This window comes from Rhea americana, unplaced genomic scaffold, assembly GCF_003343005.1.
Source record: "Rhea americana isolate MKP2758 unplaced genomic scaffold, rheAme1 scaffold_72, whole genome shotgun sequence".
NCBI lineage: Eukaryota > Metazoa > Chordata > Aves > Rheiformes > Rheidae > Rhea > Rhea americana.
This window is the reverse complement of record NW_028186890.1, coordinates 654,626-669,024: the sequence shown is the minus strand read 5'-3', so window position 1 is coordinate 669,024 and position 14,399 is coordinate 654,626. Positions and strand designations below refer to the sequence as shown.

Genomic DNA, 14,399 nt, shown 5'->3' with positions numbered 1-14,399 from the left:
CCTATGTTAATCGTATCTTGATTGCTGTCTAAAGTGGCAGAAAAGACCAATAAAGGCAAGAAGAATAAACAGTAAAGGAAGCATGCCCTGCAAATATAAATTTGACAGTGTTTTTGGAGAAAGTTTTCACATATTCCAAAGTTAAATCAAAGGTGACGTCATTTATTTGAGAGATAAGAYTGAGCCACAAAGTCATGACACTTTCAAGATCCATATGCTTGACACAGTCAAGATCCATATGCAAATACAATTTTTCTCAAAGCCTTAATGTGGCTCTGATCTGATGTTCCACTTCAAGCTCACTTCTAACTTACTTAAACATTACTGCTTTTTTAAGAGCAGAAAAAAAGCCTTCTCTCCTTTCTTACTATGCAGTTGTAATGCAATCAGACTGTTCAGAAAATCAGAGTATTTAAATAATGGACTATTTCACATTTTGCAAATGCTGCAGTAATAGTTCATAAATGGATTGTCCAGCCTCTGAATGAATCAACAGTTTGTAAAGACACTCTGGAGCTAGAACAGTTCGACTGAACCTGCACTACCAAACTAAACCATACTTTTTTCAGTTACAAAAATTGGAATCCCAAAATGATAGCCATCATATGTAAAATTCTTCAGATTTCAATCATTCATTCTCATGTAAGTTAAACTTAGAGGGAGAATATYAATCAAATCCATCTCCTAGCTGGTTCAGTATTTTGACCCTGTAGCATATTCTCCAATACTTTTCCAGGCTCCTTGAATTGACCTTAGCAAATCATCTCCCCGCTTCCCTTACATTTCTTCTAGCTCATTTGTCTAGCAGATTTTATTCTTTTTTTCCATCTTTCTGTTCAGAGCACTCCAAGTTATTTGTTTTCAGTTCCACTTTTGAAAGATGACCTTGGTCTGTTGGTGATAGGGCAGCCTTAATGAAGTGAAAAGTATCAAAAATATACATTCCAAAAACAAAATTTTGTGAAGCATGAAATTACAAGCAGTACCAGATAAACACTCATTTGGACATCTGTGATCAGGGTCTAATCCTGTGAATTGATAAATTCCGTCAGTTTCAAGCAACTTGTAAAACATGGCCCATAAGGAGTAATGTTACCCTTGCAATAGTAGCCAGTTGAATTTGGATAGCTTCCTTGCCAGCACATTCATGCATCTGGGTTTTTTCTTAGGGGAGCAGAACTGCAATTCAGCCAGCTCTTTTTGACAACCAGAATTCTTACACTAATATTGCAAAAGAATCAAAAACAAGATAGCAAATATCACCTACAGAGCGCAGTCGATATTCTGCTGTCCAGCCAGCCTCTCTCCCCATTATCTCCCTTCTTCCTGCTTTCAGCAGAAAGATACCTGCTGGGCCATTATTTTTTATACAATCTGCTTAATGAGCGTTCATGAATGACAAATATATCTGTGGAATTTGAGAAGTGTTTTGCAACCCAAAACAAAAGCCTTAAATGGATCGCATGGAGGAAATGTTATTCAGCTTGTGCTAGCTGTCAGTGTTTTTGACAGTCTGTCTTTTGACATACACTGGTTAACAATTCTTGGTGGGCAGAGGAACTGAAGTGTGAGCAGCTGACTTAAAGAAAGGCAGTCTGGAATTACAGTTTCATTCAGTAAGCAGGCTGACCATCATTTGTATTTTTCCTGATTGTTTTTGAAAGCTTTGCAAATGCTAAGCTTGTGCATAAAATGCTAACAGTGCTTTGATTTTTCCTGGCCTGGACACCAGCCTTCCATCTTTTTTACTGTAAAATTTCATCCAGCAGRAAAGTAGCTCATTGGATTAATGAAGTGTCTTGTCATGTTTAGGGACGCTAGTTGTAAATCTGACATAGGAAAGACAAAAAAAAWTTTAAAAAAAAGGAAGAGGAAAATATGCATTTCAACATTTCTCTCTTGAAAAACAAATGTGCAATCTGCAGCAAATCTAAATGGCAGAATCAACACTTCTAAGTAATGGGTAGAATTTGTCCTCTAGCTACATTATTCTGAGGCGCATAAACAACATAATAAATGACACTTGCCTTTAAGAATTATGCATACAATATTACTTATTACACGGTTTTATAYGTATGACCAGAAAAGCATATGAGTTCCAAAAACAACTAGTAAACTTAAGGCTTACTTTCTACAAGTACACACCTTGATTCTAGAAACASTGGTGTCAGCATGCCCAACCACAACAACTACAAAAGAGCAAATTCTGTTATAACACTCAATATGATGAGGCTTAAACTTTAATTTATGGTATTAGCAGTGCCACAAAATACACTGAAGAATCCCACACAATTTTTTATCTCTTTTTAATGGGTCAAGAGATCAATGAGTTGTAAATCCAGTAAATGATTAAATTAATTTTTCAATAGGGCACTGAAACATTTTTGAGATTTGTGTCAAGTCAACAGAGTATTTTAGTGTTTGTATTCGGTTCACTCTCTAAAAAAAAATATGATTTTCAATTTAATTCAACCATATTTAGAGTTATTTTATAGAACATTATTACCATCCTGTAGGATGTAGTTATTCTAATTGTTAGATCCAGTAGGTGCTTTTTTATACAGGCATGTCCCTGACTCCTTTGCTTTTTGCTGTCTGGATAGGTAAATGGTTGCTTGAGAAATGTTTGGTTAGAGAGTTTTAGAGTAATTTCTGCTTCCCCAAAGTTTGGAAATATCTGAATATTCCCAAATATATCAAAGAGGGCTTTGAATACACAGAGTTGTTACAGCCTGAAATTCAGTGTGAAGTTAGATTTAGGGATCTTTTCGGATCCATCTTTACTTATTATTTTGAAACATGTTTATACAGATAGATGTACTGAAAAAGACACCACAGAGCACATAAAATTATAGATCATTAATCAGAGGAATTTTATTTTCTGTCCTTTTTGGAAGTGCTGTAAATGAGACAAATATTTCTACATTTTCATAAGGCATTAAAATTGATTTCCACTGGCCTGTGGGGCACTGCAATTGCAAATAAACTAGCCTGTCTATAAAAATGACAGTACCTTTTAACACTTGCTTTTCCTCTTGCAAACTTCTTATAAACCAGGACTAAAGCTATTTCCAGTTTAACTCCATGGYATTTCACAGCTCATATGCATGCAACTTTGCCTTATGGCACCTTGCCAACACAGACCAAGATGTCACCTCCAATGACCAGCAATGACAAATTCACCAAACTCGTAGTAATTTGGTGAGTTCAGGTCAGTATTTCAGAGAAAACAGTCGTTCTTGCTTTCCCAAGGGACAGGCAGACATTTAGCATCTGGGAGAATTTCACGTGCCAGGGACTGGCCCAGCCAACCTGTTTTTCAGCAAAGGGGTCCGTGGCCTCCGCGAGGAGTCCCAGGACACATGCAGCACCTCACACCCACCTGTGCTAACTGACGCCGTGCCACAAGAAAGGCCAGGGTGGTGGGAATGCCCTCAGCTATCACAAGAGCTCATCTCTGTGGTAAGGGGAACTCATCTTGAGAGGCCAGYCTGAACTCTCATCAAGGGTTTCCTCCACTTCACTGTGCAACTTCAGTGATCCTAAGCTGAACCATAGATGTGAATTAGGTGGTAAGCCTTCTGCTCAGCATGCAGCCCAAAGGCGCAAGCAGGTCCAATGAATCTATGTCTCACCCGTGTCAGTTACCACTTTTCAGCTTGGCATCCTCAGAAGTATATGTTCACAGCAGTTGTGACACAAGTCCTTACATATGCAGCACTGCAGAGCAGAGGTGAATAGCCACATTCAGCTGTTCAGCAGGTTGGAGAGTACATGAAGCCCCAGTACAAAACTGCTGGTCCAGCTTTTTTGGTCAGTTCAACTGACTTGTCTCTTTATAGGGCTGTAAGAATTCATACCTAAGTGGAACAAAGCTATCACTTAGACTGCTGAATAAAAATAAGGGTATAGAAGACAATACGATATGTGTCAGCCTGCTATTCCAGTAGACCATTTGATACCAAGTGGCTGTTTAGCCAAGCCATGCCATACCTGAGGTTGCTGAATAATTAGAATTTATTTCTATTTTGGTTTCTGCAACAAGAAGAGCTAATCTAAGCTCAGTTCCATCACTAAGAGAATCCTCCTTTATAATGAAGTATGTGTTTTTATAAAGAATATGAGTTCCTTTTAAAACAATTCCAAGATAAAGCAAARTCCATTTTGAGCCTTGCCAAGATGAAGAGGAAAAAAAGAGAGAGAAAGAAATTATTAGCATCTATGYATATGCTCAAGTTTTGTGATTTGAACATGACTAGAAAATATAGCTGATATTTTTGTTAAAGCAAAAAGATGATGTTCTGAACACACAACACTAGAGAAACACTCTAAAATGGCCTGTATGAGATYAGTAACTGAAAATTTAAGATATGGTTTTTACATTTCATTTGCATTGGCTCTGCATTTAAATGCTTTCCCATAAAGATAATGGGTCATATACATAGCTTTATATTCAGTAAAGTTAAATCAGGAATTGATTTGGCTCTATATTCTTTCAGCTACAACTGTAAATACCAGAGTCCTGTCTGCTCTGCATGAATATAAATGGGCTCAGTGGAGTTCTGCCAATTCATAGCAGCACAAAATGAAGGCCAGAGGATCAAAGGGTCTTTTCTGTAAGAGCAGGTATTTGTTTCCATGCCACCTTCTTCATAGTGTTCTGAATTATCTGRTGAGTGCTCTCTGCACTAGAATTAGTTGCTTTCAGTGGTACTGTGTGTAAAYAACTGTATATAATCATACCTTCGTGCATTAATAGAAATATATTTAAAACTATAATGTCTAAGTCAGATAGATATGCCTGCACCTCTTTTCATTTTCTTAATTGTTGTTTTCTTTTTACTATCATTAACTCAGCAAATAATGACTCTTCATCTTAAATCCATGAGGAATAACTCTGAGTATTAATACCTGTGCCTGCATCACGGCCAGCCAAGGAAACAGCCCTTCAGATACCTGTTTCATTCACCACAGAACTCAGGAAGCTCCTCTCCATGGCCCAGGATCCATCAAGACTGTGAAAGGAAACAGCTCCACTGTGATACTCAAAAAGAGTGAAAATATAACTCAGTGGTGTTAATACTAAGTAGATTATCCCTGTTTCTCTGCATAAGATGGATGTCATTAAAGGGTTCCAATTTTGGGGGGATATTCTGCAGTGGAGAATCAAACAGAACCATATAATGAATATACTGAACAACACTTACAGAGCATAATATATAGTCTGAACATTTGGTAAGAGAATCATCTGCCTATGAGAGAAGGAACTGAATGGCTGAATGTATCCCTAATGTACAGGGAAAAATTGTTAATGAAATGAATAGAAAGTACACTTAGAGATTCCAGAGTTGATTTGACCTGAAGATCATTATGAACCTTTGGACAAGTTCTGTCATTGACTGTAGTGGGAATAGCATTCCAATAGAACTGATCTGTACCTTTCTATAAAACACATAAAAAAGCGTACCAAATTTATCATCAGTGAATCATTCAACATACCCACAAAAGCCCATCTCTTTTTATGGCCGATTCTTTGTCTGTAATCTCTGTACATAGTGGCCTCTTAGACTTAGGGTTCCTTATTGTATCTGTGCCATGTATATAAGAAGGTTGTTCTTGTGGGCAGAGGAATCTCTGCCAAGGTTCTTAAAGGCTGACTTGAGTATCTTTGTTCTTTGATCTTTGAGAACCACTTCGTATAGTGGTGCTCAATTTCTTCCCCTTGGAAGAACTTCTTTCCTATCCCTCTGATTTCAGATGTTTCATACACAACATCTATGTTCTACAGAATAAGATGAATTAATAAATAGATCCGCTTAGGAATTTTTATCTGAATGTTTCACTAAAAACTTGCAGTTAATTAGGTCTGAAGATCTTCACTGAAAATATGCTAGGTTCAACAAAATTCTTCATTCAATTCAATTCAGTCCAAATTAAAACAAAAAGATGTTTCTCAAACAACAGCAAAATCTGCTACAAAGTCAATTCTATCAAAATCTGTTTTAACTACAGAACCAGTATGAGTGTAGATGTTAAAAATACTTTCTCATTACCTTCTACCAGCAAGATCCTGTACAAACCAGCTTTGCTACTCAACATACTTCTAATTTTATAACTCTCTCCTTAAACATTTTAGCTAAGACTGCTTGCTTTTTTGTTGTTTGATAATCTCAACCTTAAATTATATCCTTCTAATAAAATTCCTCAAAATAAATYTGAGTTTCAAATTGGGTTTTTAATCTACAAAATGACCAATCCAAATAATTTCCTTTGGAACAACAAAGCATTTTTTTTTCTTCTTTTAAATTGCTGACAATGGAGCACCTGGCCTTATGGATTTCGTCCAAAGCATTTAAACAACATGTGGTTCAGTCTCTAATCTACCTGCTCAGGCTCTCTTACTATATTCATCATGTTAGTCCCCTACGTCGGCGATAATGGAGATAGGCCAAGGAGAAAATGCTGGTCAATCAACTTTAACTAATGGAGTTACATCAGAATGAAAAAGACCAATAATACAATTCAGTAATGTAATGTTAAACCAAGCCTCACTAGCAATGTTTCTTTAGTAAGCTGAGAAAAGTTGTTTCTAAACATCTCATGGCAAGAGTACATACTATCTTGTTAGAGATGCACATTCTTCTCTCTCACCTATACTATGCATAATTTACTCAACTCTAGATCTTCCTGTATTGAGCAATGCTAAGTTTAAGTCCTAAATTGCTATCTGAAATAATCTCCTGTGAAAAAAATGTAAAATCTGACAGCATTTCAATGCCAATTTCTTTAACAGATTAGATCACTATTTTATTCTCTTTCTGGAAGACTTTTAGTAGCAGTTAATTTTTTAATTATCAGCAGTTACACAGAGTTAATTTTGATCATCTGTTTTAAAAAATTTATTGGAAATAGGAATATTTATTTCTCTGCAGAACTGAAGCAACCCAGAAGGGACAAAAAACATTTCCCAGATTTATTTGCTGGTATAATTGTTTATCTTTGAATAGATAGAAAGATAAGGAGAGGCTGATTCCTCAGCTGCATGAAGTTCTTACCTGCACTGATGAACAAAATAGGGAAAGGTAGTTTTAGGACGAGCCTTGAGTTAGTCAGGAACTGGAGTCAGTATCAAATACAAGTTAAAGTAGCCATACACCTATTCTGAATTGCATCAGCTTGTGTTGGTCTTAAGGAGTAATTATTCCAGCACGCCTAGCCTGAGGCAATACAGGCATCAGCCTACTCAAGGCTTCYTCTAGAAAAGGGAATTCATGGCTGTCATTTGAGACATCCTTCCAACTGCCTTGTACAACCTGGAAAACAACAAAGTAGCTGAGGACTGGAGCCTAAGAATAAATAAGGCCACAGATGTATACAAAAATCCTATTGGATTTAGGGACAAATCCAGACCTCCCTAGCCAACCTGAATGCACAAGTCCATGTACATACGTATAAAAGGGAAGGAAATACTTCCTCGCTGGCTGAAGGGCTACTACACAAGCAACTCTTCCTTCTGTTCTGTGCATGTAGTAGGACTAGAAAACAACCTCAGGGCTCCAAGACACTTTGGTGGAACACACAAAACAATCTTGAAGATGTTATTTACAGACCACACAGATAAAAAGATTAAATAAGGGTACAATAGGGAGCTAGATTTACCCCCTAAAAACATTATTCAACAGCACTGCACAGAATGCCATGCAAGGTGCCTCTGACTCAGTCTTCAGCTCCTGCTGACTTTACATCTGTCTCCATTTTCTTCTCTTCAGACAAGCCTGTAATGGACTTCAGCTCAGCTTCAGAAAACTTAGGAGTCAAATCCACATTGTCGTAATCAAATTCTTCATCAAGTGAGAATGGCTGAACATCATCCCCTAGTAGCTGCAATGAGGAAAAACAGATACATAAATAATATTGCTGCAAGTAATGATAAGGAAGCTCAAAGTATAAACTTTTAATTAATATTTAATTAAACTATTTTTTCAGACTCCAGCACTCTCAGCTGATTAAGTTGTTTTTAAGTAAAAGAATAAATTCAATTATTCAATTTGACCTAATTTAAGCCATTTAATGTGCCCCATTTGTACTGTACTGTTTCTGAATGAATATCATTAGCTAATTTTGCCTGAGGCAAGGAATCTAAAAACCTCCTTTGCACACATCTATTACATTTCTAGCACTTGTAGCAACAGGGCTGCAGGGCTGCAGGGATATGGACAAGTTATGTATGACTATGTCAAATTTCAAAGACAGATTCCRTATCTTTTAAAATTTGGGCTAGTATTACATAAAATGTGAGTGTACTTGCATTTGATACTAATACAATATGTTTCCCAAAACACAGTTTCAGCAAAGGAAATGCATAAAATGAGCAGAATGACACCTAACTGATTTTCGGTTCTAATAATTTCTTTTAACTATCTCATGTATGTGAGATTGACTAGTTTAGATTTCTTGGATGATGAACAGAAAGTCTTGTTGCATTTGCCARTATTTGCTTAGTTGACATATTGTATAGCATTTCTATATTTTCTCATTGCAATATCTTAGAAGAAACTCTTTGCTTATAAAATAATTTAAATTAGTAACTATGACAAGCTGTACACTGATAAGAAACTGCAGAGGGCCACAGCACAAAAGGGGTATGGTAAGTAGCTACAGAAAATGAATTCCAGAACTACAGGAGAGGTGTATTCGCTATCCAGGCAGTACAGGAATGCTCCCTGTGCTTTGAGGATGTTAGTAGAAAATGTCTAGAAATTTCAGCCATGACAGATAGCAGATCTGAAGGGCTCTGTGTTTCAACGACAGTCCCAAATCAGCCAAACAATTAAACACATGCTTATTTTCAAATGTCTGATGAATCCTTATATTCAAACCAGTGACTGTGTATCTGAAGTTAAGCATACATTTACTTGCTTTGTTGAACAYGAGGAAAAACACTCCACATCTGACAGTTACTACTCAATTTAGAAACGCAATATCCCACACAATTTCTGGTAACGTTTTGAAAGGTCCGTGGATACAGTTAATGCTATCTAGTAAGTGATAGAGGTGGTAGCTAGATTCTTCTCCAGTGGCTGGGCACCTGATGGTTAGATGTGGCAGTGAATATTCTGCAAGTGTCTACATTCTTGTTAAATCTACTGTTACTACAAGTAAATTGTAATACAGTCTGAGTTACCAGGCAATATTTGTCTGATTTTGCTGAATTTTCATTAAGTGTCTATATTGTTCAATATTTTAGGGATCTGGCTTACACTGGCTTCAATAGGTACTGTAGCATATAAATCATCCTAGGTACAGACCTGTAGACCATATGCATTTATAAATAAGCAATCAACCTTTGTTAACAGAACTGGTCTAGCAAAAGGTATTAATACAGCATGCAAACATTGTCTTGTTTATATCCACAGACGATCACAAGTAAATCATAGTTAATTTTTATAAATAGCACGTTCAAAAAAGCTTACATGGGGCAAAACATGCACGCAAGCTCTCTTTTCCCATCAAGGCTATGGTCAGTTCCTCCACCTGCTCACCATAGTCACGTCCAGTTTCATCTTTCCCATGGGCATAGCTTACTAAACTCCATGAAAGGGTACCAGCAATTGGGTTTCATTAATACTTGTATTTCCTTTGCTGAAGGCCAGAACATCCTTCTAAAATATGATGTAATATACAAATATTTTTCAGTTACTTTGGTTGTAACAGTGCTTGTTGCCTCATCTGTAAGTAACTTAAATCATAGTAATTTAAATTACAGTAAACCTTCATTGGGATTCTACAAAATCAAATCTATCCTTCCTGCACCAGCATAGTAATGGAAAGTATACATTTATTCATTGTGCCTTTGTCTTGACCTTCATTTCATTCCAGTAATATTTCATGCAGAGGTAGAGAAATACTGGAAAAGCTTTTGTTAAAAAAAATATTGTTACCCATTCATTGCACATTCAAAAAAGTTTATTCACATTGTATATTTATCTGTGTGCTCTCAAAGCACTGAGGATTCTTTTCTTCTTCTCCCAAAAAGCCATTCATCTCAACCTTCCACGCAGACAAGCAATCTAAAATTTTTAAACTGCAAACTGCAATTCTGATCTACTTCAAAAGAAAGACATTTTTGCAAAAAGAAAGACAACTGAGTCCTCTGAGCTGATCAAGTTATTATCTTGTTATTGTTGCCTAAGGAGCTGAAAGAAATATGTGAATTCCAGGTGTCTCATTTAACATCTAATTGAAATCTTTTTGGAAGCTCTCTGGGAATAGAATTTTGCTCTATTAGAAAACTGCCAGTTTGCTTAAGATTGCCCATGTAATTTACTCAGAGACACATCTGAAGAAAGAATCATTTTCATTTACAGCCCCTGCATGTCCAAATTAAAGAAGAAAAGAATGTAATGTTCATATTAATAACTGAAGTATTTTGCCTAAGGCTGTTTTATAAAGTAATCTTGTAAATAAAATACCTTAAAATTGAGACTTTCAAAAGTCTATTAATTAAGAACCAAGCAACTTGGTTCTTTTTCTTAATGTGTGGAGTTACAGTTAACTGACCAGCTTGATTCTGTCCTTCTAAAACCTGTATTTCTGTGTAATTATGGGCACTCTATGATTCACTTATTCAAATTATGTAAAGGATACACACACACTGATGAATTCATTGTCTACTCAAGAGAAAACTGACTCGGTCAATACAGTTAAATTTAAAAAACTATTTTTTATGAAATAAATTATTAAGCAGAAATAGATGAGGGCATAAATATCTGGGTAGGGGAGGTAAATGTGCTGTGATAATGTACTTCAACCACAGAGTGAGTGCAATTTCAGTTTGCAGTGGTCTGTGGGAGGTCATGTATGCTGCACTGTATATATCAAAATCCAGGAATATATCTATGCCAAAAACCAGGGAAGAGATACAAAGCAAAGCTGCTAGCCAAAACAGACAGTTTACTGAGTCATTCACTAAGCCTCTTTTCTTATTGAAAGCCTCTTCCCAACAGCATTTGATAGAGGAATCATTTTCAGGGAGAGGAGTTTTTCTTTAACAATTAGGCAAATTACATTGGATCTTAATAGAGCTTATTTTTGTATATTAAACTTTCACTAGCAATACATTAAGAAATATACACATTCCTCTGAAGTTTCTCACAAATACGTCCATAGCACAGACTCTCCTATATCTACATTGCACTATTAAATTTGTTTATTTTTCACAGGACAYGGAAAACCAAACTACAGACTAGGCAGGCACATTCTTTTGCCTTTCCATAATGGGCTTGTTTTGATGGATAGAGAATTGTGTCATTTCAAAGTGGGGATGTCTCTAGGGAATATCTTTTTCCCGTCCTAAACAAATCCTGCCATAAGCAACATAAGTCTTAATTTTCAAAGCTGTGACAATTTGGAATATTTAGGGATTTTTAAATGGACCTGTTCAGCCTTGACAGTTCTGAAAATCAGGCCACAGTTATAATGTCTAAATGAAGGTACACATATGTGTATAATTTAGGGGAAAGAGTGCCTTCATCTTAAGTATTGAGCAGCCTGACACCAAACAAATAGTTGTGGTAATCACACATCTTTATTCTTGAAAAATGCAATAAGCCCTTTGCCAGTGTAAGAATACCCAATTTCTCTTGCCTAACTCAAGTTTTTCTCAAATGGAAATGAATTTTGCATGCAGTGGGATCTTCATCCGTTTCTCACAAATTATAGCTTTATGAACACGGCAGGCTCCTACAATCCTCTTTCCTTTGCAGTTCTAATATAGAAAAGTTACCAGATGAGCAAACTGTAATACCTCATTCTAGATTTTTTTGTGTACCAATGGATATTTCTAAAGGCAAAAACTTCCGTGAATTACTTCCATGCTTAGAGAAAACAGTGAGTATTCTTATTCATAGATTTGTGAGTATTACAGTTTGAAAGGTCATTTCAAAACATTTACTTTTTCCCAAAGCAGGCTTGTTCTTTACAGTCAGTTTTTAAGAGTTTATTGCAAAGAGCCAAACACAATTGAACTCAGGAAAGGAGGCACCATATGCACTGCAAAAACATCAATTCTTTATTGGTCACACATCATTTATAAACTTAATTTAAGCCCCATGGGACATCAATAAACATATGAAACTATCAAAATTGCCCAGTTTTAGCCAGAAGCTAGCTGCAGATTCTATTATAATGATCAGGCAAGGGAAAGAGCAGTAACGAATTCTTTTCAACAGAAACATCCCTGAAAGTTAATGCTCATACCAGCTATTTGGATAGGAAGCTTAATGACTTAAAATAAGCCTGTGAGCAGTCCATACCTTTTTTTTCTAGTTTGAATAGAACTGAAATTCTGAGGGAAAATGGCAATTTTAAATTAAAGTTTTTATTGACTGTTTCTGATTAATAGACTGAGACTCCATAATGCAAACCTCTCAACAACAGACCTAGACAATGCTGTTCCTCAGCAGCACTTTGCGACCACTCATTTCCATGAGGACTAATCCCAATTCTGATCACAGTGTATTCTAAAATCTTTTTTCTTTTAAATGTCACATTAGATGTACTATTCATTAACTGTTTGTTGCAGAAGATGATTCTTACATTCAGCCCAATGAGAATGGTATGTTGTACAATCATGAAATCACTGGGAATTAAATGGTCCATCATTCTATGTAAGGTATGAATTGTTAAAAGGTCAGGAACTACAAAAGTTTACTTCAGTACTCTGTGAGTTACATCAATCAAATATAAAAAAGTCTACACAAAGTTTAAAGTCAGAAATAAGAAAAAATGTAGGCTTATATAATAGCAGTGTGCAACACAAAACAGTAACTTTTCTATCAGAGTATTTATCTCATCTGTCTTTTAATGTATTTAAGAATTCATAATTAATTTTAAAATCTGCTGTTAACTTACAGCACATACTCTATCTATATTCCCCTGTTCTTATGGGGAAATAAGGTTAAAAAAAAAAGTGTGTAAATAATTCTGACCTCATACCTCTTGTGTTTTGTTGTCCACTGGTTGTATAACTGGCAAGGTCCTGAACTTCCGTAGAATAGGCTGATCAAAAGAAAGTGGACAGCAAGTCACTGTCTGTTCCACTTCTCCTGGAAGAACTAATGACCCTGCTGAATACAAAATACACAACTTTATCTTTCCATTCAATATCTAAATAAGCAAAATTATGTCTAAAGTCCTGCAATGCTCAGAGCCAGGAGCTTGTTAGTCAAAGGGTGCTGTACTCTTATTGTTGTTTAATATATAATATAGGTAGTTCTCTTTAAAACAGATGCAGTCTTGGGCTAAAATCTAGATCATAAAATAGACTATACTAAAGAAAAAACAAATTTGATCAAAAATAGATGGCTAACTCCTCTTTCTTGAGGATGCTGAACTAAAACCCTGGATCAAGAAACTCCTAAATTCAGATAAAATGTGGGATTAGATTAATCCCTTTCAYAACAAGGAAAGAAAGTCCTGAGCAGACACATCTGCAGTAGGAGTTACAAAATGCTAAACTGAACCCTCATCTTGCTATTGATTTGCAGAGCAGTTTATTTCAATTCTCTTTTGCTAGAGTTTCAACACTTGTACATTGGGCATAAAGAATCTTTTAAAGGCTTTTACCACATTCCTCTGAAATTTTATGTAAAAATACTTGATAAAAGTAATAATATCCCCCATTTGACTATACAGTGCCAGATGTCCCTGTTTTTTAAGGATATTTCATGGGTATTTGTTCCTCTCTCAGCTTTCCAAAAAGAGGCACTTGAGAAGACTTCCTTACACCTGGGATAGGAGGACACATATGCCTTTCTACGCTAGCAGGATTTGGTCCACAATTCACAAATGCATAGACCTTCTGAATGACTTTTTCTTAAGCTAAATCTTCCCACTGGGAACAACAGTTTGCTTTCTGTGACAGTGCTGAAGGAGATGCCTTAGGTTTAGAAATATCTTTTAACATGAATCAGTCTCAGCTCTGCTATAGCATGAATGTGTCCATCTTCTCACAATAATGTTTTTCTGAAGAAATTTAAGGAAAGCATGTCTCACAATTTAGTTGAAGGACTAGGTAAATCTACCTACTATTTTTTCTAGCTGATGTACAAGTTTCTTTACAGCTTTATACTAGATTTTAGTAGCTTGATTCCCTCTTGAAATCTCAGAATAAACTTTCAAAGTGTTGCCTAACTGTCAAAAAATGGAAATAACAGGAGTGGACACAGATCCAGTGTGAAAAGAAAGAAGTGGCCCTGTGTCTCTACATGCACACCTTCACAACAGTAGCTGAGTTATAGATCTGTCATACTCCTGTAAATTTGAATTTGAAAAAAATGATTTCCTAGCTAGGCCCTTCTGAAAAATCCATGATCAAATTCTTCATTTAATTTTTCTTC

The 14,399-nt window shown here is 36.0% G+C and overlaps 1 protein-coding gene across 5 annotated transcripts in view; it reads right to left on the bottom strand.

Annotated features, from left to right (window-relative positions):
• Positions 1-2,321: 2,321 nt before the first annotated feature.
• IFTAP (intraflagellar transport associated protein) overlaps positions 2,322-14,399 on the bottom strand; it is a 42,341-nt gene continuing 30,263 nt past the window's right edge. For 2 of the 5 annotated variants that reach the window (XM_085321851.1, XM_085321852.1), the window contains exons 6-7: positions 12,997-13,127; positions 4,191-7,881 (exon numbers count right to left, since the gene is read on the bottom strand). In XM_085321851.1, the coding sequence (XP_085177977.1) occupies positions 7,717-7,881; positions 12,997-13,127 (296 nt within the window). In that variant the 3' untranslated portion in view covers positions 4,191-7,716. Of the gene's footprint in view, positions 4,171-4,190; positions 7,882-9,476; positions 9,663-12,996; positions 13,128-14,399 lie in introns of those variants that run through there. The other 3 variants (XR_014897864.1, XR_014897865.1, XM_085321853.1) reach the window with 3 other exon arrangements.